This window comes from Leopardus geoffroyi, chromosome A3 (assembly GCF_018350155.1).
Source record: "Leopardus geoffroyi isolate Oge1 chromosome A3, O.geoffroyi_Oge1_pat1.0, whole genome shotgun sequence".
NCBI lineage: Eukaryota > Metazoa > Chordata > Mammalia > Carnivora > Felidae > Leopardus > Leopardus geoffroyi.
In genome coordinates, this window is record NC_059336.1 from 50,256,868 (window position 1) to 50,282,947 (window position 26,080).

Here is a 26,080-nt window from a genome sequence, read left to right on the forward strand (position 1 = left end):
ACCTCTCCCACACATGGCATACATGCATACGCAGGCCACACTGATCCACCACAGTAAGCTAAGCAGCACCACCTACAGGAGAACAGTGCCATTACACAAAATCCCATCAAACTGCATCAATCAAGCCCTAGATAATGACCACACATCTCTCTTTTTGCTTAGTGTACAGACTTATAAAGTGCTTCACAGTTTGACTTCTAGGGGAAAGTCTTTCATTCTGTTCGATGGTTCATCTATTCATTTTTTTTTCTTATTCTTGGACACAGAAAGAGGAAAAAATTATTTTTATTTTCTGTTTTTATAAAAAAAGATTTTTAATTTTTCTACTATATTTTTTTATTTTTTGTAAAATTTTTTAGTCTATTTTACTTTCTTCATTCCATCTTATTCCATTTTATTGTAGACATTTTACAAATATTTTAAAACTTTTCTTTTTTAACTTTTCCTTTTCTTATTCTTTCTTGTCTAGCCTATCAAGCCTCTTTCAAAAGCCAGACAAAAACACACCTAGGATCTAGCTTCCTTTATTTGATTTTTTGTGTTTTTAATTTTTTTAATTTAATTATTTATTTTATTAATTCTTTTCCTTCCTGCAAAATGGCAAAAAAAAAAAAAAAAAAGAAAAAAAAAGGAATTCACTCCAAAAGAAAGATCAGGAGGAAATGACAGCCAGGAACTTAACACAGATATAAACAAGATGTCTGAACCAGAATTTAAAATAACAATAATAAGAATACAAGATGTGGCTGAAAAAACCATAGAATCCCTTTCTGCAGAGACAAAAGAAGTAAAATCTAGTCAGGATGAAATTAAAAATGCAACAACTGAGACACAATCATTAATGGATGCCACAGAGGCAAGGATGGATGAACCAGAGCACCAAATCAGCCATATAAAAGACAAACTTATGGACAATAAATAATGAAGCAGAAAAAAAAAGAGGGAAACTAAGGCAAAAGAGCATGATATAAGAATTAGAGAACTCAGTGACTCATTAAAAAGGAATAACATCCAAATCATAGGAGTCCCAGAAGATGAAGAGAGAGGAAAAGGGGTAGAAGGTTTGTGTGAGCAAATCATAGCAGAAAAATTTCCTAACCTGGGGAAAGAAATAAAAATCCAGGAAACACAGAGAAGACCCAGTAGATTCAGCAAAAATTGACCATCACCAAGGCATATCATGGTCAAATTCACAAAACACACAGACAAGGAAAGAATCATGAAAGCAGCAAGGGAAAAAAAGTCCTTAACCTATAAGGGAAGACAGGTTCACAGCAGACCTATTCACAGAAACTTGCTAGAAAGTGGCAGGATATATTCAATGTGCTGAATCAGAAAAATACGCAGTTAAGAATTCTTTATTCAGCAAAACTGTCATTCAAAACAAAAGGAGTGATAAGGAGTTTCCCAGATAAATAAAAACTAAAGGAGTTCATAACCACTAAACCAGCCCTGCAAGAAATTTGGGGAGAAAAGATAAAACAAAACAAAAAGATCAAAAGCAACAAAGACTAGAAAGGACCAGAGAACACCATCAGAAACTCTAGCTCTATAGGCAACAGAATGGCAATAGGTTCATATCTTCCAGTACTCATTCTGTCAATGGACTAAACACTCCAATCAAAAGATATAGGGTAACAGAATGGATAAGAAAACAAGATCCATCTATATGCTGTTTACAAGAGACCCACTTTAGACCTAAAGACAACTTTCAGATTGTAAAGAAAGGGGATGGAGAACCATCTATCATGCTTTCTTTCCAAAAGAAAGCCAGAGTAGTCATACTTATATCAGACAATCTAGATTTTAAAAGACTCTAACAAGAGATGAAGAAGGGCACTATGTCATAATTAAGCAGTCTATCCACCAAGAAGATCTAACAATTGTAAACGTTTATGCCTTCAACATGGAAGCACCCAAATATATAAATCAATTAATCACAAAGAAACTCATTGATAATAATACCATAATGGTAGGGAACTTCAACACCCCACCTACAGCACTGGACAGATCACCTAAGCAAAAAATCAACAAGGAAACGATGGCTTTGAATGACACACTGGACCAGATGGACTTAACAGATATATTCAGAACATTTCATCCTAAAGCAGCAGAATATACATTTTTCTCCAGTGCACATGGAACATTCTCCAGAATAGACCATATACTGGGACACAAATCAGCCCTAAGTAAGTATAAAAAGATCGAGATCATACAGTGCATATTTTCAGACCACAACGCTATGAAACTCGAAATCAACCACAAGAAAAAATGTGGAAAGACAACAAACACTTGGAGACTAACGAACATCCTACTCAAGAATGAATGGTTAACCAAGAAGTTAAAGAGGAAGTTAAAAAGTATATGGAAGCCAGTGAAAATAACACCACAGCCCAAAACCTCCGGAATTCAGCAAAGGTGGTCATAAGAGGGAAGTATATAGCAATCTAGGCCTTCCTAAATAAGGAAGAAATGTCTCATATACACAATCTAACCTTACACCTTACAGACATTGACAGAACAGCAAATAAAACCTAAAGTGAGCAGAACACGGGAAATAATAAAGATTAGAGCAGAAATCAATGCTATCAAAAACAAAAATAAAAACAACCCAAAAAACAGTAGAACAGATCAATGAAGCCAGGAGCTGGTGCTTTGAAAGAATTAACAAAACTGATAAACCACTAGCCAGGTTGATCAAAAAGAAAAAGAAAAAAACCCAAATAAATAAAATCAAGAATGAAAGAGGAGAGATCACAACCAACACAGCAGAAATAAAAACAATAATAAGAGAATACTATGAGCAACTATATGCCAACAAATTGGGCAATCTGGAAGAAATGGACAAATTCCTAGAAATATATAAACTACCAAAAATGAAACAGGAAGAAATAGAAAATTTGAACAGACCCATAACCAGTAAAAAAAAGGAATTAGTAATCAAAAATTTCCCAATAAAAAAGAGTCCAGGGCCAGATGGCTTTCCAGGGGAATTCTACCAAACATTTAAAGAAGAGTTAACACCTATTTTTTTAAGCTGTTCATAAAAATAGAAATGGAAGGAAAACTTCCAAACTCATTCTATGAGCCCAGCATTACCTTGATTCTAAAACCAGACAAAGACCCCACTAAAAAGGAGTTCTACAGGACAATTTCCCTGATGAACATGGATGCAAAATATTCTCAATAAGATACTAGCCAACCAGACCCAACAATAGATTAAAAGAAATATTCATCACAATGAAGTGGGATTTATACCTGGGATGCAAGGCTGGTTCAATATCTGCAAATCAATCAATGTGATACATCACAATAAAAGGACAAAAACCACGTGATCCTCTTAATAGATGCAGAGAAAGCATTAGACAAAATACAGCATCCTTTCTAGATAAAACCCTCAAGAAAGTAGGGATAGAAGGATAATACCTCGAATTCATAAAAGCCATATACTGCTTATATCATCTTCAACAGGGAAAAACTGAGAGCTTTCCCCCTAAGGTCAGGAAGACGACAGAAATGTCCACTCTCACCACTGTTTTTCAACATAGAATTGGAAGTCTTAGCTTCAGCAATCAGAGAACACAAAGGAATAAAAGGCATCCAAATTGGAAAGGAGAAGTCAAACTTTCACTCTTTGCAGACGACATGATACTCTATATGAAAAACCCAAAAGATTCTACCAAAAAACTGCTAGAACTGATCCATGAATTCAGCAAAGTCGCAGGATATAAAATCAATGCACAGAAACCGGTTGCATTACTATACATAATAATGAAGCAACAGAAAGAGAATTCAAGGAATTGATCCCATTTACAACTGCACCAAAAACCATAAAATACCTAGGAATAAATCTAACCAAAGAGGTGAAAAACTATACACTAAAAACTATAGAAAGCTTACGGAATTGAAGAAGACACACACCACAAAAGGGGAAAATAGTCCATGCTCCTGGATTGGAAGAACAAATATTGTTAAAATGTTGATACTACCCAAAGCAATCTACCTATTTAATTCAATCCCTATCAAAATAACACCAGCATTTCTCATAGAGCTAGAACAAACAATCCTAAACTTTGTATGGAATTAGAAAAGACCCCAAATCGGGGCGCCTGGGTGGCGCAGTCGGTTAAGCGTCCGACTTCAGCCAGGTCACGATCTCGCGGTCCGTGAGTTCGAGCCCCACGTCGGGCTCTGGGCTGATGGTTCAGAGCCTGGAGCCTGTTTCCGATTCTGTGTCTCCCTCTCTCTCTGCCCCTCCCCCGTTCATGCTCTGTCTCTCTCTGTCCCAAAAATAAATATTGAAAAAAAAAAATTTAAAAAAAAAATAAATAAATAAAAAAAAATAAAAAAATAAAAAAAAAAAAAGAAAAGACCCCAAATAGCCAAAGCAATCCTGAAAAAGAAAACCAAAGCTGGAGGCATCACTATCCCAGACTTCAAGATGTATTACAAAGCTGTAATCATTAAGACAGTATGGTATTGGCACAAAAACAGACACTCAGATCAATGGAACAGAATAGAGAACCCAGAAATTGACCCACAAACATATGGCAAACTAATCTTTGACAAAGGAGGAAAGAATATCCAATGGAATAAAGACCGTCTCTTCAGACAGAAAATAGTCTTGCAAAAACTGGACAGCGAAATGTAGAAGAATGAACCTGGACCACTTTCTTACATCATACACAAAAATAACCTCAAAATGGATGAAAGACCTAAATGTAAACAGGAAGCCATCAAAATCCTCGAGGAGAAAGCAGACAAAAAACCTCTTTGACCTTGGCTGCAGCAACTTCTTACTCAACAAGTCTCCAGAGGCAAGGGAACAAAAGCAAAAATGAATTTTTGGGACTTCATCAAAATAAAAGCTTCTGCACAGCAAAGGAAACAATCAGCGAAACTAAAAGACAACCGATGGAATGGGAGAGGATATTTGCGACATATCAGATAAAGGGTTAGTATCCAGAATCTATAGAGACTTACCAAACTCAACACCCCAAAAACAAATAATCCAGTGAAGAAATGGGCAGAAGACATGAATAGACACTTCTCCAAAGAAGACATCCAGATGGTCAACAGACACATGAAAAAATGCTCAACATCATCATCAGGGAAATACAAATCAAAACCACAATGAGATACCACCTCAAACTAGTCAGAATGGTTAAAATTAACAACTCAGGCAACAACAGATGTTGGCGAGGATGTGGAGAGAGAAGATCTCTTTAAACTTCTGTTGGGAATGCAAAGTGGTGCAGCTACTCTGGAAAACAGCATGTAGGTTTCTCAAAAAATTAAAAACAGAACCAGCCTACAACCCATAATTGCACTACTAGGTAAATATCCAAATGATACAGGTGTGCTGTTTAAGGGACACATGCACCCCAATGTTTATTGTGGTGCTATTGACAATAGTCAAAGTATAGAAAGAACCCAAATGCCCATCGATGGATAAATGGATAAAGATGTGGTGTGTGTGTGTATACACACACACACACACACACACACACACACACACACACAATGGAGTATTACTCGGCAATGAAAAAGAATGAAATCTTGCCCTTTGCAACAACGTGGATGGAACTAGAGGGTATTATGCTAAGTGAAATTAGAGAAAGACAAATATCAAATGACCTTACTCATATGTGGAATTTAAGATACAAAACAGATGAACATAAGGGAAGGGAAGCAAAAATAATATAAAAACAGGGAGGGGGACAAAACATAAGAGATTCTTAAATACAGAGAACAGAGGATTGCTGGAGGGGTTGTGGGTGGGGGGATGGCTAAATGCGCAGTGGGCATTGAGGAAGACACTTGTGGGATGAGCACTGGATGTTATACTTAGGGGATGAATCACTGGATTCTTCTCCTGAAATTATTGCACTATATGCTAACTAACTTGGATGTAAATTAAAAAGTAAAAATAAATTTAAAAAATAAAACAATGGTAATTAATATATGATTTTTCTAAGTATGGTTTTGGAACTTGAGTAATGATCATATGGTTTCTTACTTCCTTGTGTTATGAATTACATAAATAGAATTTTGTTGTGGCACTAGGTGGCTCAGTTGGTAGAGTATGTGATTCTTGATCTTGGAGGCATGAGTTCAAGCCCCACATTGGGCACATAGATTACTTAAAAAAATGAAATGTAGAATTTTTTTTGTTGAACTACTTTGCATTCCCTGGGCTACATTCTTCTTGGCCATGGTGTGTTCACTACTCAGGTTATCAGGTAACTGAGAGATTTGATTTGCTCTTCATTTGTTGGGGAATTTCCCAACTGTGAGTAATGTTGGTTTACAGTGCTTTGGACGAGGGGAATGTGTACGTGTGCATGTGTCTATATGTGCTTTGTCAGTGGTGTTAATTATCTGTCCCTATGAAACAAGCCACTCAACATATGGTGTCTTTATGCCACATTTTATTAGCTCTCATGATTCTGTGGGTTGATCGGGCTCAGCTGGGGCATTCTACAGATCCTACTTGGGTTCTGCACGCAGCTGCACTCAAATGCTACCTCCCCATCTCTGTATGGTCTCCAGTAAGCTGGCTGGGCTTCTTACCTGGCATCTCAGGACTCCCATAGTTAAGACATTGGAAGTGGGTGCTGCTATTTTTCTGAGAGGCTAGGCTTGGTACTGAACGAGTCCCACTTCCATCACAGCCCACCAGTCAGCCCAGATGAGTGAAGGCACTGTGAACCCCACAAAGACAGGAGTACAGGGTGGCCACCACAGCCAGATTTGGTGTTAGTGTTCTGGTGTCTCAAATGAGTTGATGCTCATTCCTTTGTCTTTTAAAAACAGAATTGTAACCTTAGAAATAGCTTTAATACTTACAGAACAATTTGGGTATGAATCTTTGGGGGAGAAATGTTGACCTTTGATAAATTTTTAAATTTTCTTTAATTTTTGGTCAAAGTGTTGACTTTTTCTTGAGTAAATTTTAGTTAATTGTATTTTTCCAAATCAGTTTTAATCTGTATTTTGAAGTATATTGAAATGTTTTACTTTTCTGTACATATGGTCATTCCTAATTATATCTGCTTTCCCTTTTTTGTCTTAGTCATACAAGTTTTTAAAAAATGGTATCTATAATGATATATATTAATTTTTCCAGATGTAGAGGGAGATGCAGATTTTAGATGATGTATTGCTTTAAACAATTCATATTATTTAGGATGGGTTGAATTTATTATTTTATTTTGTGATTTTACAAGAAACACTTAATATATTCACATGGTACAAAACACACATATGTGTATAGGGGCACCTGGGTGGCTCAGTCAGTTAAGCATCCAACTCTTGATTTCCACTCAGGTCAGCCACTCAGTGTCTGATACTGAGCACAAAAGTAGGCATAGACAGTATATAAGTGAATAATGGCATAGGTGTGACTATGCCATTCAAACTATTTACAAAAACAGGCCATGAAGCTAGGCTTAACCTATAGTGTGTAGTTTGCCACCATTGTTCTTCTATTCCTTGACTTCTGTGATCTTCATTATTTCCTTTCTTCTGCTCACTTTGGGCTTCTTTGTTCTTCTTTTTCTAGTTATTTAAGGTGGAAGTGGAGGTCATTGATTTGAGGCCTTTTTAATACAGGAATTTAAGACTATGAATTTTCCACTAAGTAATGCTTTAGCTCCACACCTCAAATTTGCTAAGTTGTGTTTTCATTTCCTTTCAGTTCAAAATATCTTCTAATTTCTCCTGATTTCCATGAACTGAATAGTTCATGAATTATTTAACAGTTCCATTGTGGTCAGAGAAAGTACTTTGTATGACTTAAATTGTTTTAATTTTTTTGTGACTTGTTTCAAGGTCCACAACATGGTCTATCTTTGTAAATATTCTAGGTGCACTTCTGCTGTTGTTGGAGACTATAAATGTCAATTGTTTGATAGTGTTGTTCATGTCTACTAGATCCAATCTCCTTGTTACTCCAGTCCCAGCCAGAAGTCCACAGTGAATGAAGAACTGTGCCCTTTGATGAGTTTTGACAAATGTATACAACCATGTAACTCAAACTATATTGAAACTATTTTAACAACTAGTAGAACTAGTTCCCATTCATTGCTCTTCTTTTTAAAATTTTCCATATTATTTTATTTGCTTATCTAGCTGTACATGTAAACTTTCGAACTGTCCAACTCTGGACAAGGGGTTGATTGGAGAAAGGAACACCCACTTGTGTTTTTATTGGAGCTATACTACATTAATCAGTTAATTTAGAAGAACCAACTTTATGTTGTTGAGTCTCCCTATCCAAGAACTGATCTTTCCATCTGTTCTGGTCTTTTTAAGTAGGCTCCATGCACAATGTGGAGCTTGAACTCACAATCCCCAGATCAAGAGTCGTATGCTCTGCCAACTGAGCCAGCCAGGCAGGCACCCCTATTCCAGTCTTTTGTGTATTTCCATAGTGCTTTAAGACAGACAGAAGGAGACAGGGCACAGCAGCTTGAGGGTAGTGGCTGACTCCAGGAAGGAGAAGGAGGTTGACAGCAACAGAACAGGGGCTGCACCTCTATCTACATGTAGCAGAAGGATTTTAATGCATCTAGTTGATGGGCACAGGAGTGTTTCTTATAAAACTATTTTTCTATTTAAAATATTTAATAAAAACTTAAACTTAGAAGTTAACTTTAATAGAAAAGAGTTTTTGTAAATACAGTGACTCTTCATTGTACAGTAGTTTATTCTCATAAACCAAATAACCATAACTTATGTATATTTTGGATATAAAACTAGACTTTTCTTTTTTCTTTACATATAATACAATTTCCAGTGTGATGACATTTCAATGAGGGAAAGATTGCATTCATAATACCATCATCCCTGAGACCACAGACCTAAAATAAGCACTCTCCAAACATCTTCCTGTGGTAGAGCAGTCCCTGAAGAGCGGGCTTCCCCTCCATTGTCTTTGATTGCAGGGTTGACAGTCTCAGCAAGGAGTCTTTCTAGAATGTTTGTACAGACACAGCTTGAGAATGCTAATGATCTAAAACCAAAGCAATAACAGTGAAAAGATGAAACTGTCCAGAGCCCTTATTTTTCATTTTACTCTCTGTAGCCAAGGTCAAAGGTACAACATTGAAATTGATTGATTTTACCATTTTTCTTTTAGTCTTACTTCACTGAAAGCTACCCATAATTGTTTCACCAATGAGTAGCAAAACTGAGAATTTTACTGGAGAAATTACCCAGGACTACTAATAAAAATGTAGTCTTTTCCAGCATGTCTATTTCCTGAGCAGCTGGCACAGTAGACATTTTTAAACACGTGTAAGGTGAACAAGAAATCAGAAATCTATGTCCAAGGGTGCACAACCAATGAACGTTAGGATATTATGACATCATGGTGGCTTAATTTTAAAAGATATTCTTTCAAAATGAATTCCAGGAAAACAAGCAACCTTCACACAGAGAAGGAAGCTGAAGCGATCCTACTGATGAGTCTGTTGAGAGCTCTAACTTTTTCTTCCAGGATGCAGTTTTTCTTCTCAGCATCTCGTAGGTTCTCTTCGGTGACCTGAAGTGCCTTTGTCAGGTGAGCATTTTCCACATAGAGATCCTTGAGCAGCAAATGAGATTTTGTGTTCTTTTCAAACTAGGGAGGAGAGAAAAACCATACTTTACTATTATTCTAGTGCAGAAATGTTGCATGACAGCTTGCCCCTCCCACTCTTTCAAGTGTGTTTGGAACACAGTTCCAGGGTTTTTACATATCTCATACACAGACATTGGGTATAATGACAATTTTTATTAAACCTGGTATGAAAGATGAAATTTAAGTCAACTTTATGAGAGTTGATTTTACCATGAAATGAAGATATAAAAAAGATCAAAATCACCAGCCTTAAATTTTTTTTAACCGTTTATTCATTTTTGAGAGAGACAGAGTGCAAGCAGGGGAGGGAAAGAGGGAAAGGGAGACACAGGATCCGAAGCAGGCTCTAGGCTCTGAACTATCAGCACAGAGCCTGATGCAGGCCTTGAACTTGTGAACTGCAAGATCATGACCTGAGCTGACGTTGGATGCTTAACCGACTGAGCCATCCAGCTGCCCTAAAATCACCAGTCTTTAAAAAGGACTACTCAACATAACATAAAACATGTCATTCTGGTTCTTACCAGTGTGCTCTGCAGGGCCACCATGTCTCACAGGACACACTCTGACACTACATCCACCCTGGGAACCCCAAGTGCATGGGCTGTTCACCACACACAATAGCCATGGCGATGGGGACACAAGGCCACTCTAGTTATGAGTCCTTGTTCAAGATACAATGCCAACCGGGGTCCTAGCCTTGGGCTTCAAAAGTCAATACTACATTCATTCATTCAACAAGTACTGCCAGACATACTGCGCAATGATCTTGCTCTCAGGAGCACATATTCTGGTGGAAGTGGACATGCCAGAAACAAATACATGGTGTGGAGGCATGACAAGTGCTAAGAGAAAACCCCACATAACCGAACTCAAGTCTGCCTGCCTGATGTATAGCAAACACAATCACTCAGCATGGAGTTATGTGTCAAGGAGAGATAGCCAAAGGAGGAGATGGAGATGGGAGGGCTGGACTCTACCTGCCTCCCCCAAGGAGAAGAGTCAGGGATGTTTACAGGCAAACAAAAAAGATCTTGGTGAAAAGTTACAGCTGCACTTACTAGTCCTATTAACACTCAGGTTACTGGTTTCACCAGGAGGCGACAGATAGCTGAGGGAGTTCCTATTTCGGTTGGGGTGAATAGGGAAAACTTCTCTGTCTGTTGACATTTGAACAGAGATCTGAACAAAGCAGGGCAAGGAACACTGAGCCTGTCTGGATGTGAACATTCCAGGCAAAGGGAGGAGCAGGTGCAAAGGTCCAGAGCCTGGCCAGGCTGGGGATGGCTGGAATGGCCAGAGACCTGGGGCTGGGGGGGCATGGCAGTGAGAAGCCCACTGAAAGGAAGTTACAGCTGACACGCTGGCTGGGTGCCACCGAGGGCTGGGGGCAACTAGATCCTGCAGAGCCTTGGAGGCCTCTGTAGGAACTCTGCCTGGTACTCTTAGGGCTGTGAGAGGCCTGGAGGGCTCCGAGTAGAAGGGCCAGCACCTCAACCATGTTGGGAAAGCACTGCTGCCACTCCTGCACTGAGAACATAGCCCAGGAGGAAACAAGGACACTGTAGGGCACAGAGGATGAGAGTGGGAGTGAGAAGAGGCTGGGTTCTGCATCCCTTCTGAGGCTGAGCTGGCGGGTTCACTTGCAGACACTGTGGGGGCATCCACCACAACACCAACATTTTGGACTTCAGCCAGTGACATGAGTGAACACAAGGGAAGGCAGGTGAGGGTGTCCAGATAACCCTCTGCAGGTACTTTGGTAAAAAGGGGCAGAGGCAGGGCCAGGGCTCCTTTACCTTTGGATTCAGGTGGCAGTGAGGGCCTGGGAGAAGGGAGGGTCTGGGCGTTGTGGCACATGCACGGTCACAGGTGGCTGGTTCACTTGGCTAGAGCATAAGCTAGTTCTGAGGTGGGGTGGGGTGGGGTGGGGTGGGTGTAGGGCTGTGGACAGGACCTCAACGCACAGGGTGAGGTGTGCAGGAGCCACAGGATTTAACCAAGACTGAGGATCTGCCAGGCAAGAGGAAGCAAACTGTGGCTTTGTGTAAGAGAATGACTGTAGGGCAAGGGGGGTCGCCGAGTGTCTGTAACACTTGGAGAGTCAGTGGATGGCAGGGAGGGAGCTGCAAAGCCAGGAGCATGGTCAGAGAGGGAGGTGTGACTCCCACTGGGACCTCCCACCTCCCAGGGAACAAGAGGTGGCCTGGACATTTCATCCTGTTTGGGCTCAGTTCAGGAGCCCTCTAAACAGACTTGACTACTATAATGAAAATATTTCTGCAGACTCTCATACTTAATTTCTTCTAGCTCTGAACAGAACTATTCTGGAGTAGCTGGTGTCTGGCTGAGCCTTTTCTCTGTCTCCTGCTTCGTTCTAGCCTTGCCTCCCCCTCCCAGCACCCTCCATGCTGGCTGCCCAGCCACCAGTTCTTACTGATTGACCTTGCTGGCTGAATTCAACTGTGGGCTTTCATCAAGCAGAACAGCTATGGCCTTCTTTTTTTTGGTCTTTGCAGCCTATTGAAGCCCAAATATTTTCTTTTCCCCCAGAGTGATTTATTTAAAAATATAGATCATATCATGCTCTTGCTTAAAATCTTCAGATGGCTTCTAACTGCCATCAGAAATAAAATAAAATCCCAGGGCACCTGGGTGGCTTAGTCGGTTAAGCATCCAACTTCAGCTCAGGTCATGATCTTATGGTTCGTGTGTTTCAGCCCTGTGTCAGACTCTGTGCTGATAGCTCAAAGCCTGGAGCCTACTAAGGATTCTGTGTCTCCCTCTCTCTCTGCCCCTCCCCCACTCATTCTATGTATCTCTCTCTCTCTCTCTAAGAATAAACATTAAAAAAAAAGTAAAATAAAATCCAAACTCCTAATGTTGAGGGGGTCCTGCCCACCCGCACCCAACCATCAGCTCATAGCAGCTACAGCCACCTCCCTGGCAGTCTGCTGATGTACTCCACTTGGTCCCATCTAAGGACATGTACCTGAACTGCTCCTCTGCTTGGATGCCCCTCCTGCTCGGGGTCTAGCATGTCCCCTAGCACACAGGGAAACACATGGGTGCCCTTTTATGACACTCCCATTGAGTGGAGGTGCTACAGGCATTCAGCCCAACACTGCATAGGACAGTCCCACCACAGGAGCACCTCTCTTCCAAAAAGCCAACCTGGCCTCCACTGGGGGGGGGGGGAAGGGGGGGGTCAGAGCCAGACTTCCATGGCTGTCATTGGTGTCTGCTCCCATGCCATCTCTTCAGAGTGGTCCCCAACCATCCCCACCACGTGCCATCCATCTCTTCTTAAGAGTGAGCATTTCTCATCACCTGAGGTCATATATCTTGTTATTGTCTCCACTGCCAGAACGTAAGGCCCAGGAGGGCCTATCTTAGAGTCTTCCTAGAACAATGAATGCCATGATACATGACAGGTGCTCAGTAAGTATCTGCCCAGTGACTGAATAAATAAATGAATAAATGAACATCCTTTCTGAGATTATGTGAACACCTCTCAAATGTACCTTAAAACAATTCCCAAAACAAACACAATATACAAATACAGTGCAGGGAATATATTTTAAAAAATCAATTTTTCTATTGATTGATTTTAGCTGTTAATCTTCTGAAAAAAATTTGTACATTCAGTTTCTCAAAGTTTAGATGGAGCCCTAGGTTCAGTGGTTCCAAATGAACATGGGGGCTCTCTGTGTTCTATGAGGACAGTCTCTCCCTGGATTAGCTACTTGAATACCCATGGAAGGAGAAAGTTCAGAAGGTGCATGTGGCAATGACAGACATCCATCACTGACCTGCTCTTTCAGCTCAGCTACTTTCTCTTGGAGGAGCATGTCCACGTTCTTCAGAGCCCTTCCCACCTCTTCCACCCGCTCCTCAGTGTCTTTCAGCTCCTTTTCATGTTCTTCCTGTCACAAAAGGTTACAGACCAATAATTTATATTTCTAAAAGAATCATCTCAGGCTTATTTACTTCAGAGTGGAAATTAGCTAAAATGTACATATCTGAGAGCAAAGGGAGAGCCTTTCATCTGCACAGAGTAACAGACACACAATGTTCTGCCACAGGTCACAAAGCTGACACTGCTCTTTGTAGTTCAAGAATTAGCAGACTGCTTTCCTGGGCATTTAATCATAAATTACTCCAAAGTGAGTTTCCCCAAATGTGTTACTGAGTATTTTTAAAGGATTTCTGATTAAATTTCTTTGTTTTGTCAATATTTTATCACGGGTGAACTTATTTCCTGCTTAACATTTTTGCACAATGCGGATAGGTTATTCTTCATTAGGATTTATGCTTCACAAACATCAAATCTTACCGACCTTTTGAGTCTTGCTCCAATTTCTTCCTCATGGAAGCACCCTCTTGTCCTCAGGCTCCTATCTCCACACCCTCCCACCCCGACATTTCCCAATGAACTACACTGTGGCATTTCAGGATGTAGGTGTTTTCTCAGCCTTTTATTTTTTTTATTATTATTTTTTAATGTTTATTTATTTTTCAGAGAGAGAGAGACAGAATGTGAATGGGTGAAGGACAGAGGGTGAGGGAGAAACAGGATCTGAAGCAGGCTCCAGGCTGAGCTGTCAGCACAGAGCCTGATGCAGGGCTCAAACTCACGAACCATGAGATCATGACCTGAGCTGAAGTCAGACGCTTAACTGATGGAGCCACCCAGGTGCCCCCCCCCCCAGCCTTTTAAATTAAACACTTAAGTAGGGTACACACATGCCAAACTATTCAAGCATTTTAAAAGTGCCAATTCTGATGCCTCACACTGATGCTTTTAGTGGGAACCACTGGCACCCAACTTTTACAGATGAGGAAGCTGAAGCAGAGAAGTTAAGTAACTGGCCAAAGTCACTCAGGTAGGAGATGGTGAAGCCTGGATCCCAATCTCTGCAGTCCATGCCCTGAGCCACAGTATCCTGCTCTTTAAGGCAACAACTCTGTTTCTATGTCTCTAGATGCCTAATGCAGTGCCTGATGCACAGCCAGGGTCCCCAAGTGTGTGCCACCACCTCACTGGCCTTTTGTCCCACCATCTTCCTCTTGCTTCCCTCTCATCCTTGCTATCCTTAAATAAGGCCATTACCACCTCAGGGCCTTTGCATATACTGCTCCTGCTACTTGTAGCACTCTCTCCAGATAAGTGAATGGCTTGTTCTCTCAACTCCAGCACATCTTGGCTCAAGTAACACGTTGGTGAGGCCTTCTCTGGCCACCATCCCACTCCAGAGCACTCATCAACTCATCACCATCTGACATGCTATCCTCATGACTCATGTTTTCATTTGTCTCCCCACCACACCAGAATATAGGCTCCAGGAGGGCACAGGCTTTTGCCATGTGTGTCTCCTACCTAGATCAGTGTGCACCCAAATAAATAACTTCTGCAGTCTTTGTGTGCCTGTGGGTAGATTTTTTTCAGTCTGCAAAATGGTTTCAGATTCTTTTTAAATTAGATGCATCATTTGGAAACTGGGAATGTTTCTGTAAAAATCTAGTTTCTGGCTTTCCTTTGAAATCAGGAGAATTGGCACACAGGGCCTGTGATTCCACAGGACTACATGGGTGGGACCGCCACCCACAGCTTCCCTCATGGCCTCTGTATCACATTTCTGGCCCTGTAAGCAGTTTTGAGTGTGTGGCCCCTAACATTTAGCCATGTGGCCTACCACAGACATGTGCAGCCCCCAAAGACAACCTGTCTGGGTGGACCTGTTGCCCCCATGTTGAAGAGGCCTTTTGGGTCAGCTGGCTTATCACTCTGAGGGGGTGGGAGATGCCTTCTCCAAGAGGTTTGCCACCCCTTCCTGATCCATCTTTGGCCCCTGTTAGAATCCCACATTGTTCATAGTGAAAATCAGGGGCCTGCAGCTGTGGTATAACCAGACTTCTACGAATTGGGATGGCAGTTTTTGGCTGAGTGATCAGTGATCCAATCTCGCCACCCCTGGCACCATCAGCTGGGCCTCAGGGCCCTTGTCTCCACTCACCCACTGTGTTTCCAGCCGCCTCCCCTTCTCCTTCTGGAGAATGCACTCATCACGGAGCTGCTGAGTGGCCTGCCGCTCCTCTTCCAGTAGCTGCTGCAGCTTGGTCATGTGGTCCTGAGGCACCAGCCACTGCATCTGCTCCTGCAGCTGGTGGACCTCATCTGAGTGCTGGGACTGTGCTAGCCTTAGCCTCAGGTTGGCTCCATGCAGCTGCACCGGGGAGAAGGCCATGATAGTGCTGGTGTGATTGCTGAGAGCTATGGGGTCATTACTAGACATGCAAAACTCCATGCTTACAGATACCCTACAAATGGAAAGGCACACAAGGTATCCTTATTCCTTGGTCCATGCATCTGCAGCTACATGTAAGGTTCATAAAGAACCTATTCATTTGTATTCTGACAGCCAAACTCTGGTTTAGCCAGAGTTTCTACACAGAGAGAGTCAAGAAGACTCAGGTCTGTAGCCTCAAAGTGGTGACACTGAGGTTTCCTGCTGCACCCATGGGAGAATCACGCCATACTCTGTCCAGTTTACATTTCAGCAAACTTCATGGAGTCTGTTTAACAATTATAATCCATGCAGGCCTTGCATGGTGATTTTCCTTTAGGCAGAGAGCTCATACTCCTTAGGCAGCTGAGACCAGGGCCACAGAGAGCAATGGAGCATATGATGAAGGCCAAAGGGACCCTGGCAGCAGGTGCAGAACTACCCCAGCCCCTGGCTCCCCAACCACAGTAGATGGCAAGATTTCACTGGAGTTGTGGGTAACTTGGCCAATCCTTTTATTAAACACCATTTAAATCACTTTGATTCTAGAGGCTTCACCAATTCACCAAGGAATATACAGAATTTCCTTGGCACCCTACAAGAACTTGGTATGTCAGCCCTCACACACCTCTGAGGCCCCATAGATGGGAGAGGGAGGTACCTCCATCAAGAGTCACACAGGATAGGTCTGAGGTGACCATGTGATTAGAGACAGGGAGGATGCCAGCTATGGCTACTCAAGGGCAACAATGAAGCTTTAGGCCTCAGGTCGTTGTATCCCCATGCATCTCTGAGGGGCTGTCTTAGGGGGCCATGTCATCACCATCATGTGTGGCTGTTCTTAGGACAGGAGTCATCCTAGAGAAACACACCTGCACACAGTTTCCAGGACAGCTACTATGCTCTTTTGGAGGAGTGCAATATAATGACTTCTAAAATCAGATGACCAAAATATATTTTTCAGAGATATCTGGTCTTCATCCACAGATTCTAAAAATGCTTCAGAGCCACAGACGTGAAATAGATGTCTCATTATTAATGAAGGTGATTTTTGAAGTGCACCCAAGGGGAGGGGCTGGCTGCCAGGAGGGTCAACCACGTGATCAAGGATTGGAATTTTCAGTCCTATCCCCCAACCTCCCAGGAGGGGAGAGGGGCTGAAGGTTGAGTCAGCCAGTGGCCAATGACTTAGTCATGACTATATAATGAAACCTCTATAAAAACCCAAGAGCCAGCTGTTTGGTCCCTGTTTTGGAGAGCTTCTATGCTGGAGGAGGAACACTTCCATGCGCCCCCAGGCTGGGGCTCAAGCTCCCTGAGGACAGATATTTGGGACCTCACCCTATGTATCTCTTCCTCTGGCTATTGATTTGTTTCCTTTAACATATCCTTTAATGAACTGCTAAATGTTAAGTGTTTCCCTGAGTTCTGTGAGCCACTCTAGCAAATTAGTCAAACCTCAGGAGGAGGAGGTTGAAACATCTAATCTGTAGCTGGCTGGTCAGAAACACAGCTAACAGCCTGGGGGGTATGACTGGCTTCTGAGATGGGGGTAGGGAGTAGTGTTGTAGGACTACACCCTTAACCCTTAACCTGTGGGGTCTGATGCTGTCTCCAGGCAGATAGTATAAGAATGGAGTTGAATTCTCAGACACCCTGTTGGTGTCTGATAATTGCACGCTGGAACTGGGTCTGGGAACCTTGAGAAAGAGGGACAGAGAAGGGAGAGAGGAGAACCAGTTCTAAAACACACCCCCCACAAATGTAGCCCCCTCCCGACTTTCATGCTTCAGTCATCCTGCAGACACCCCAGATGGAAGTTGAGTCCCAGCCCAGGCCCTTGTGACTCCATGTCAGAATGCCCACCCACTCCAAAGCTGTTCCTGCTCTCTGACAGCACTCCCCAACACCCTGATGCCCTCTTCCTTAGAACACACTGTTCCCATGCCCCTTGCTGCTAACTGCTACAGCTATCTCTCTGCTCTGAACACAGATGCCTGGTGCAAGCTCCTGGGAGGAGGCCACTGTGTGGCCCAGTGTGAGGTCTGTGTCTGTGGCCCTACCCTGTGGCTCTCTGAGCAAGGCAAACAGCCCATAACACCGTCTCAGCTGAATTCCTCCCAAGCCCTCCTCATCTCCCTCCCCGCAGAACTGAGACTGGCTAGAGCTTGGGCCAACTCTGGAGACCCCTGCCCAACTATCACTTGACAAGGGAAAGATGTCCCCAGAGACCACTGGGGCAGCCCATGCCAGGAAAAGAGGGCCATTGTGTTCTGGGATCAGGGGCATGGCAGTGAGCCACCTCAGCCATCGGCTGCTCCCACCTGAGCTCACAGGCTGCTGTTCCTGCCCCCTGAGGGATGGGAGCTGTGCTCTCCTTGCATTGAGAGGTGAGGACTGTGTCCTCCCCCGATGGACAGGTGGGTTCTGTGCCCTCCCCTTGAATCCAAGCTGGACCAGCAAAATGTCAGGGGAGTGATGTTCTGGAATGCCCTGACACAGTCTTAAGAAGCCTGGCAGCTTCTATCTGCTCCTCTAAGGGTGCTTGGTCACCTATCCTCTCAGAACTTCACTGCTATGCTCAGACGGCCTCATGCCACCAAGAGGCCAGGTGTGGGTGCTCCAGCTGAGAGCACCAGTGGGCCCCCAGCCACCAGCCAACACCACATGCCAGCCCTGTGACCTGAGGCCTCTCAAACATCTGATCCAGCTGTGCCTTCAGATGATGCTAGCCCTAACCTCATTTGATTGCAATGGCCCCCTGAGATCTCAAGTGAAAACAGCCCAGCTGCGCTGGCGAGCCCACAGACCATGAAGGATAATGATGAACAGTGCTAGAAGCTACCAAGTTTGAGGGTGGTTTGACGTACTGCAACACAGAACCAAGATGGTCATTCCCAAGGGCATGTGATGCTTACAGCATTGTGCTCCCGTGCACCACACCTTCTGAGCTGTGCAAAGTCCCTCTGCCAGGACCTCTCATGGCCCCATCTGAGCTGCCCCCCTGCTCATACCTGTCCAACCTGCTCTCTTTGACCTCCAGGGCGCTCCTCCTTAAAATCACCCACAACTGTGCCAGTGACAACACTGGCTCCTCCCGAGTGGTCCCGTGCCCACTCTACCATGGCTCCTCCAGAAGATCCTTAAGTACCCACAGGCTCCTCTTATTTCCCTCATGTGAACTCCCATCAATGTGGTTTTGGGGGTTCCTCTTCTAAATAACAAGGGGGAACCATCTCACATCACAGGAGAACTGCTTAAGTAAGGTCCCTTCTGCCCATGACAATGGCTGAATGCTGACTCCTGGACTCAAAGGGTTCAAGCTGGTCAAGGCAATTTCTCAAGGTTCCTTTCAGACTTAAAAACAGAGAAGGGAACCCCCAAGTACTCAGAGGCACCTCTGGGAGAGCGCTTGTTTGCAGCGCGATGGCTGAAAGCCCACATGAGCCCCCAATAGCATGTCATAAAGCCCTGGGTATGTAGGGGGACCCCACAGCCAAGTCCAGCTGTGGCATCTGGGGCCAGTCAGGGAGTCTGTGAAGTTGCTCAGAGGAGGGAGGCATGCCAGTGCCACACTCAAGTGAGGGCCCTGGGCCACAGGCCAGTGAGTTAGAAACCTCTTCCACACTGCTTGGGAGGCTTCTCCCATGACCCCTCTTTTCTATCTACAGCCCCCAGCCCTCTAAGCGCAACACACATCTGAGTCCACATTGGGCCATCACACACCTGCCATTCTCTCATCCTGCTCCCCCAGGAAGAACCAGCTCCCCCTCTCTCATGTCTCTGCACACCATGCTGTCAGGGCATCCTGACATCCCTGCTTGGTCTGTCCTGCTCACATCTGCTTGTCCCAAACTGCAAGCTCTCCACTTTCCTACCTCTGTACCTTTAGAGCCTGGTGCACTAGTAAATGCCGGAGCAGGAGAGAAAGTGGGAGGCAGGAGCTCGACACCCACATGTGCATGCAATTTCAGGGCTTCTGTGCACACATAAGCCTGTGTGAGGGCAAGACAGGCACACTGAGCTTGCTAACCCAAGGGACTACTCCACCTCATGTCCTTGGATCTGACAACACTCCCCCCTCCTCAGAGGCTACTCACAGCTCTCCTTTGCTCTTCTGTTCTGCAGATGGTGCAGCCAAAAGCACTGCTTGTCAGCCTCCTTCCCTTGTGCATAAACAGAAGCTCTGCCCATGGACTGCTCAGGGTCAACCAACCCTGGACTAGGCTCAACTTCAGTCTCAGGCCTGGTAAGTGCCCACCAGCTGTGTAACCTCAGGGCAGCCCAATAACCTCTCTGGCCAGACCAGTCCTGGCAAGGCTCTGTCAGTGCTAAACTGTGTTGACTTTCCTCCCAGCTGAGACCCAGCCATTGGCCATCATGCACACCCACCTGATTTTGACTTTCTTCAAGGGTCTCTCTCAGCTGTGACTGTGACAGTCTCAGGCTCTGACATTCCTGATTCATGTGTTCAAGTTCAAGTTCAAGTTTTTGGATTAGCTCACTCTGTTTAAAAAAAATAATTTCACAAGTACAAGAATATCTCAGCAGTCTGATGCATATTTATTTATTTCTTTTAAGTTTATTTATTTTGAGAGAGAGAGAGTGTGAGCAAGCAGGAAGTGAGGGAGGGAGACGGGGGACCGAGGGAGGTGAAGAGAGAGAGAGAGAGAGAGAGAGAGAGAGAGAGAGAGAGAGATTGAGATTGAGAGAGAGAATATCCCAAGCAGGTCCCATGCTATCAGCATGGGAACCCAACGGGGGCTCCATCTCATGAACTATGAAGTCATGACCTGAGCCAAAATCCAGAGTCAGACACTTAACTAACTGAGCCACCCAGGCACCCCATCAGTCTGATACATGTTTAATGCAGAAACTTCAGAAATTTATAGAAAAGCAAAAATGACAAAATTTAAACCACCACGATCCCAACATTGTGCTGTGATCTCAGCCCTTCTTCCACACATGTGTTTCTATCAATAACACTGGTACAGCATTATATGCTGTGCTTTCCTCATTATATCTTGAGCATTTCCTCATAACATTAAATATTATTGGAAAACATGATTTTTAATGACTGTACCATAATTTACTGACTCATTCAGTATTATTGATGATTCAAGCTGATTCCAATTCTGTTTTGCTATTATAAATACCACAGCAATGAAAACACTTCCAGCTAAGTCTGCCCACGATGCTCAGATAAAATTCCCATAAGTAGAATTATAAAGTCAGAGCATACTGACATTCTTGACGCACTTGACGCATATTTTGCCCAAATGTCCTCCAAAGAGGTCTACCAATTTACTCTCTTAGCATCAGGATTTAATCCCTTTATGCTACTTTTTTTTTTAGATATTGAGAATTTGCAAGGCTGCTGAAGCCTACAAATTTTCCAGAGCACATACTTGTTAAGTTCCCCTCTTTACCTGAGGGGTGAGCCTACCTCCAGCATTTTAAGGCTGTTGCTGATGTTTTTTTTTTTTTTTAATTTTTTTTTTTTTCAACGTTTATTTATTTTTGGGACAGAGAGAGACAGAGCATGAACGGGGGAGGGGCAGAGAGAGAGGGAGACACAGAATCGGAAACAGGCTCCAGGCTCTGAGCCATCAGCCCAGAGCCTGACGTGGGGCTCGAACTCACGGACTGCGAGATCGTGACCTGGCTGAAGTCGGACGCTTAACCGACTGCGCCACCCAGGCGCCCCTTTATTTATTTTTTTTAATTTTTTTTTTTAATTTTTTTTTCAACGTTTATTTATTTTTGGGACAGAGAGAGACAGAGCATGAACGGGGGAGGGGCAGAGAGAGAGGGAGACACAGAATCGGAAACAGGCTCCAGGCTCTGAGCCGTCAGCCCAGAGCCTGACGCGGGGCTCGAACTCACGGACCGCGAGATCGTGACCTGGCTGAAGTCGGAAGCTTAACCGACTGCGCCACCCAGGCGCCCCCTGTTGCTGATGTTTTTAGACCACTCACCTGCAGCTCCTCCTGGTGCCCGGCCTCCTCCAGTCTCTGTGTTAACAGCTGAATGTTGATCAGGTTCTTCTCGTCTTGGGCCTGGTGGACAGAGGCCTCCTCTCCTAGCTGAAGGATCTTGTGATTGAGCTGGGACACTTTATCCTTGCATTTCTGACTCTGGAGCATAACGGGTTAAAATACAGATGCCAAAGTTACTTTTTTTTAAACCAGGAGCTTAATTCATATCATTCCAGTGGTTCCCAATCAGGACCCATTTTGTTCCCCAAGGAACATCTGGCAATGTCTGGAGATACTGCTGATTATCAGAACTGGGAAGGGGACGGCTAAGGCATCTCATGGTGGAGGCACTCAGCATCCTCCAGCGCAGGACTGATCCCACCCCAAATGGCCACAGTACTAAGGATGCGAACACGTGCTCTACTCCCTTGAGGAAATGAGACATATCTCAACTGCCAGAGGTGGCTACATCATGAACATCCAAACCACTGCCTTGAAGATCTTCCATATTTTTCTTATTTCTTTCATGGTTATGTCCAATTATTATTTTAAGTAGTTTGAAGGAAAACACCTTGTTAAACTTGAAGTATATGAATCTCCTCAAAGTAGGCTCAGGTCATGATCTGATCTTTTGTCATTAAACACCTAAACATATCTTTCAGCAGGGTGCAGGTGGTGATTAAATTGTATATTCTGCTTTTATCCAGTATCTACTGCCCAACAGATGGTGGATGCACAACAGATGCCCACTGGGTGGCTAAGTGAATGCCCCACGAGCTGGAACAGCAACTAGAACACTGCCCCTACAGTCTCTCCCCATGGAAATGCCAGTTACTTTAAACTATATGTTGTGAATATCTTCATATAAATCACATTTCTGCTTATTTGCTTTTTTTCCACAGCAGTCCATTCTCGAGGCCGACTGTCAGTGGCTCCAAGTGTTGGCAGAGTGGGGTTCTCTGAACCTGTTTTCAGCACTACTGGCAACGCGCACACACCACTCTCCCCTGGGCTGTGCTAACAACCATTTCATTTCTATGTTTCTGAAGATTTGAGAAGCAGATGATGGAAACTTGCTTGAAGTTGTTCTGATTTGGATTATTTAAGCTTAGTGAGTTTACACATTTTTCTTGTGATGATTGCTCCTTCTGTTCTCTGTAAACAGACTATTACCTCATCCTGTGCTTAAAACCTCACAACTGAGGGTAAAGAGGTATTTTCAACACATCGTAAGTTCATGGTTGTTGTGTCTGGTATGGAAATCTCTTGTGTTTATTACATTTTATTGTGAAAATTAAAGTTATTTTTCAATATTGGCATTCATCTTATTCTCTGAGGATAGCATTGATTTTTTTTCATAATGGTTTGTTTTTATGATTTTTTAAACTCTAATTCCAGTAGAGTTAACATGCACTGTTACGTTACTTCAGCCTTGATTTTTTTAGCAGCCAGAAATGGAATCTTCCTTCAGCTAATTTTTTTGGTTACTTTTAATATTTAGTCTTTGGAAATAATTTCAAACTCATATAACAGATGCAAAGCTATTACAGAGAACATCCATGTGCCCTTCACCCAGACTTACCAGCTGGCAACATTTCCCCGTGTGCTTTGTGGCTGGCTGGTACTCTCTGCACGTATGTGCACACATGTGTGTACACACACACACACACACACACACACACACGAGACGGTTTTCTGATCCATGACCCTGTGTTACATGTTTCCTAAGGAGGTGAGCGTGTTCTCACATGGCTGCCATGCAGCTCTGGCTTCAGGACAAGAATCACACCACCTGCATCCTAGTCTTGTCAACTGGCCCAGTTATGACCCTTGGAGCACCCCTTCTGGTCCAGCTCAGGCAACGCCTTTATCTGTCAGGCTGTTTTAGCCTCCCTGAATGTGAGATGTTTCCATAGCCTCTGTCATGTATTAACACTGAAAATTCTGACAGATACAGTACCTCCCCGCCTTTCCCCTTCAACAGTTCCTCATTTGGGGACTGCCTGATGCTCTCTGTGACTAAGCTCAGGAGATGCCTGTGACCAGAACTCCACTCAGGTGCCACTATGTCCCCCTCAGGGCATCCCACTGAGACAGTGGGGCACCCACTGTCTCTTGGTGTCTGTGTCCATCACCTCCTTAATTCTTTCTTTTCCCCAAAGTTAGTTTATTTATTCTGGGGGGCGGGGGAACAGAGCATGAGCAGGGGAGGGGCAGAGAAAGAGGGAGAGAGAATTCCAGGCAGACTATGTGCTGTCAGCATGGAGCCTGACATGGGGCTCAAATTCATGAACCATGAGATCATGACCTGAGCCAAAATCAAGAGTTGGATGCTTAACTGACTGAGCCATCACCTTAATTCCAACTTGTACTCACCTTAGTTTTATTGCAGAAGACAAAAGCAGTCATATCCTGATCAAATTTTAAAATAAGTGGATGTCTGTGCTAAATATGCTTACTCTGGATGTGATTATGCCTTTAGGCCTAGTTTCCAGTTTATAAGATACACAAGGGACAGAGAAGCAGACTGAATGACACTATCAGGAAACAACTGGACAGATCCAGAATGGGGGATGGCCTCCAAGACAACTGCCAGATCTCTTCAAACAGACAGCCTTGGGGGTGAATCAGCTATTCCAGGTTAAAAAGACTAAAGACACATTGCAGCAAGCAGACCATATTTTCCAAAGACAGCCTCAATGGCATCTCTCATCCCACATCCCCTTCTGTAGTGTGACCTGGACACTCACCCTCCCAGATGAGCCTATGTCCCTCCCTGTGCCTTGGGGGGGTCTGGGTGGAGGTGATATGGAGAGATTTCTGAGATGAGAAGCCTTGTGCCTGCCTTGTGGTCCTGCTGGGCCACTCGCTACCTGAATGCCTCTTTGTGACACTCCCTCCCAGGCCCATGGAGAGGAGCCCCCAGATGGTTCCAGCCCTGGCCTTTGGGTCACCCCAGCTGTCCAATCTTCCCATACCAGTGACATGGAGAAGAGGCAGGCCATCTGCCCTGTACCCTGTCTGGAACCCCTGACCCACAGGTTCTGTGAGCACAATAAAGTGGCTGTTTTCTGCCACCAGAACAGCATTGACAGTTCAACGCATCATCCTCAGCTGCATCCTAGTTCCAAAAAATTTACCATCTAAGACATTTTGGAATAATTATAGAAAGATGTAAATATGGTCTGAATATTGGACAGCATTAAGTAATTACAATTAAGTGTCTCAGGTGTTACAGCAGTACTGTGGTTAGGCAGGAGATGCATTCATTTTTACAAGATGCCTGCGAAATATTTAGGAGCAGAGTATCACTGTATCTGTCACTTACTTTCAAAAGGTTTGAAAACACACACACATACACATAGTACAGAGAGATACAAAGAAAGGTATAAACAAATAATAAAGCACAAAGTTAAAAACTGCCAAATTAAGGGGGCACCTGTATGGCTTAGTAGGTTAAGCATCCGACTTCGGCTCGGGTCATGATCTCTCGGTCCCTGAGTTCCAGCCCCACATCGGGCTCCGTGTTAACAACTCAGAGCCTGGAGCCTGCTTTGGATTCTGTCTCTCCTTCTCTCTCTGCCCCTCCCTTGTTCTCATTCTCTCTCTCTCTCTCTCAAAATAATAAATAAGCATTTAAAAAAAAAAAAACCTTGTCAAATTAAGGTTGTGGTATGTGGGTGATCAGTATATATTATGCCAAATTTTCTGTGCCGTTACAGTTTTACATACTAAAAAGTTGAGGGAAAGAAAACAAATGGATACCTATAATCCATTTATAAGTGTGTCCTAGGAATAAGCCCAAAAGAGGAAGGGGGCCCCAGGAAAGCCCCAGGTGGGTCATTTCACAAGAAGCTGGTCTGCAAGCAAGTACAGTCGGAAGTTTTCATCTTACATAACTCCAGGAATTGGCCACCTAATGGAGAAGACCCAAAGCAAGGTCACCACACACTCATCACGGAAACAAACACCCAAAGCTGGGAGCCCAGACAACCCACCAGTAGTCTCAGGCAGTCCCCATAGCAGAACATTCGGTGACCACACATGGGTAGAGGTGGCACCAAGAGAGAGGAGGTGTGGCACTTAACTCAAGGATGGCACAGGCTTGAGAAGCCAAACATGGCAACCCACCCCTCCAGAACTAATGAGTGAGTTCAGCAAGGTGGCAGGAGGCAAGACCGACAGATGAA

The 26,080-nt window shown here is 43.8% G+C and overlaps 1 protein-coding gene across 11 annotated transcripts in view; it reads right to left on the reverse strand.

Moving 5' to 3' along the window:
• Positions 1–8,644: 8,644 nt before the first annotated feature.
• Positions 8,645–26,080, reverse strand: part of NINL (ninein like) — a 195,443-nt gene continuing 178,007 nt past the window's right edge. For 8 of the 11 annotated variants that reach the window (XM_045443705.1, XM_045443706.1, XM_045443703.1 and 5 more), the window contains 5 exons: positions 21,891–22,049; positions 20,305–20,418; positions 15,643–15,852; positions 13,438–13,551; positions 8,645–9,625 (listed from right to left, as the gene is read on the reverse strand). In XM_045443705.1, coding sequence (XP_045299661.1) covers positions 9,434–9,625; positions 13,438–13,551; positions 15,643–15,852; positions 20,305–20,418; positions 21,891–22,049 — 789 coding nt within the window. In that variant the 3' untranslated portion in view covers positions 8,645–9,433. Of the gene's footprint in view, positions 9,626–13,437; positions 13,552–15,642; positions 15,947–20,304; positions 20,419–21,890; positions 22,050–26,080 lie in introns of those variants that run through there. The other 3 variants (XM_045443710.1, XM_045443712.1, XM_045443713.1) reach the window with 3 other exon arrangements.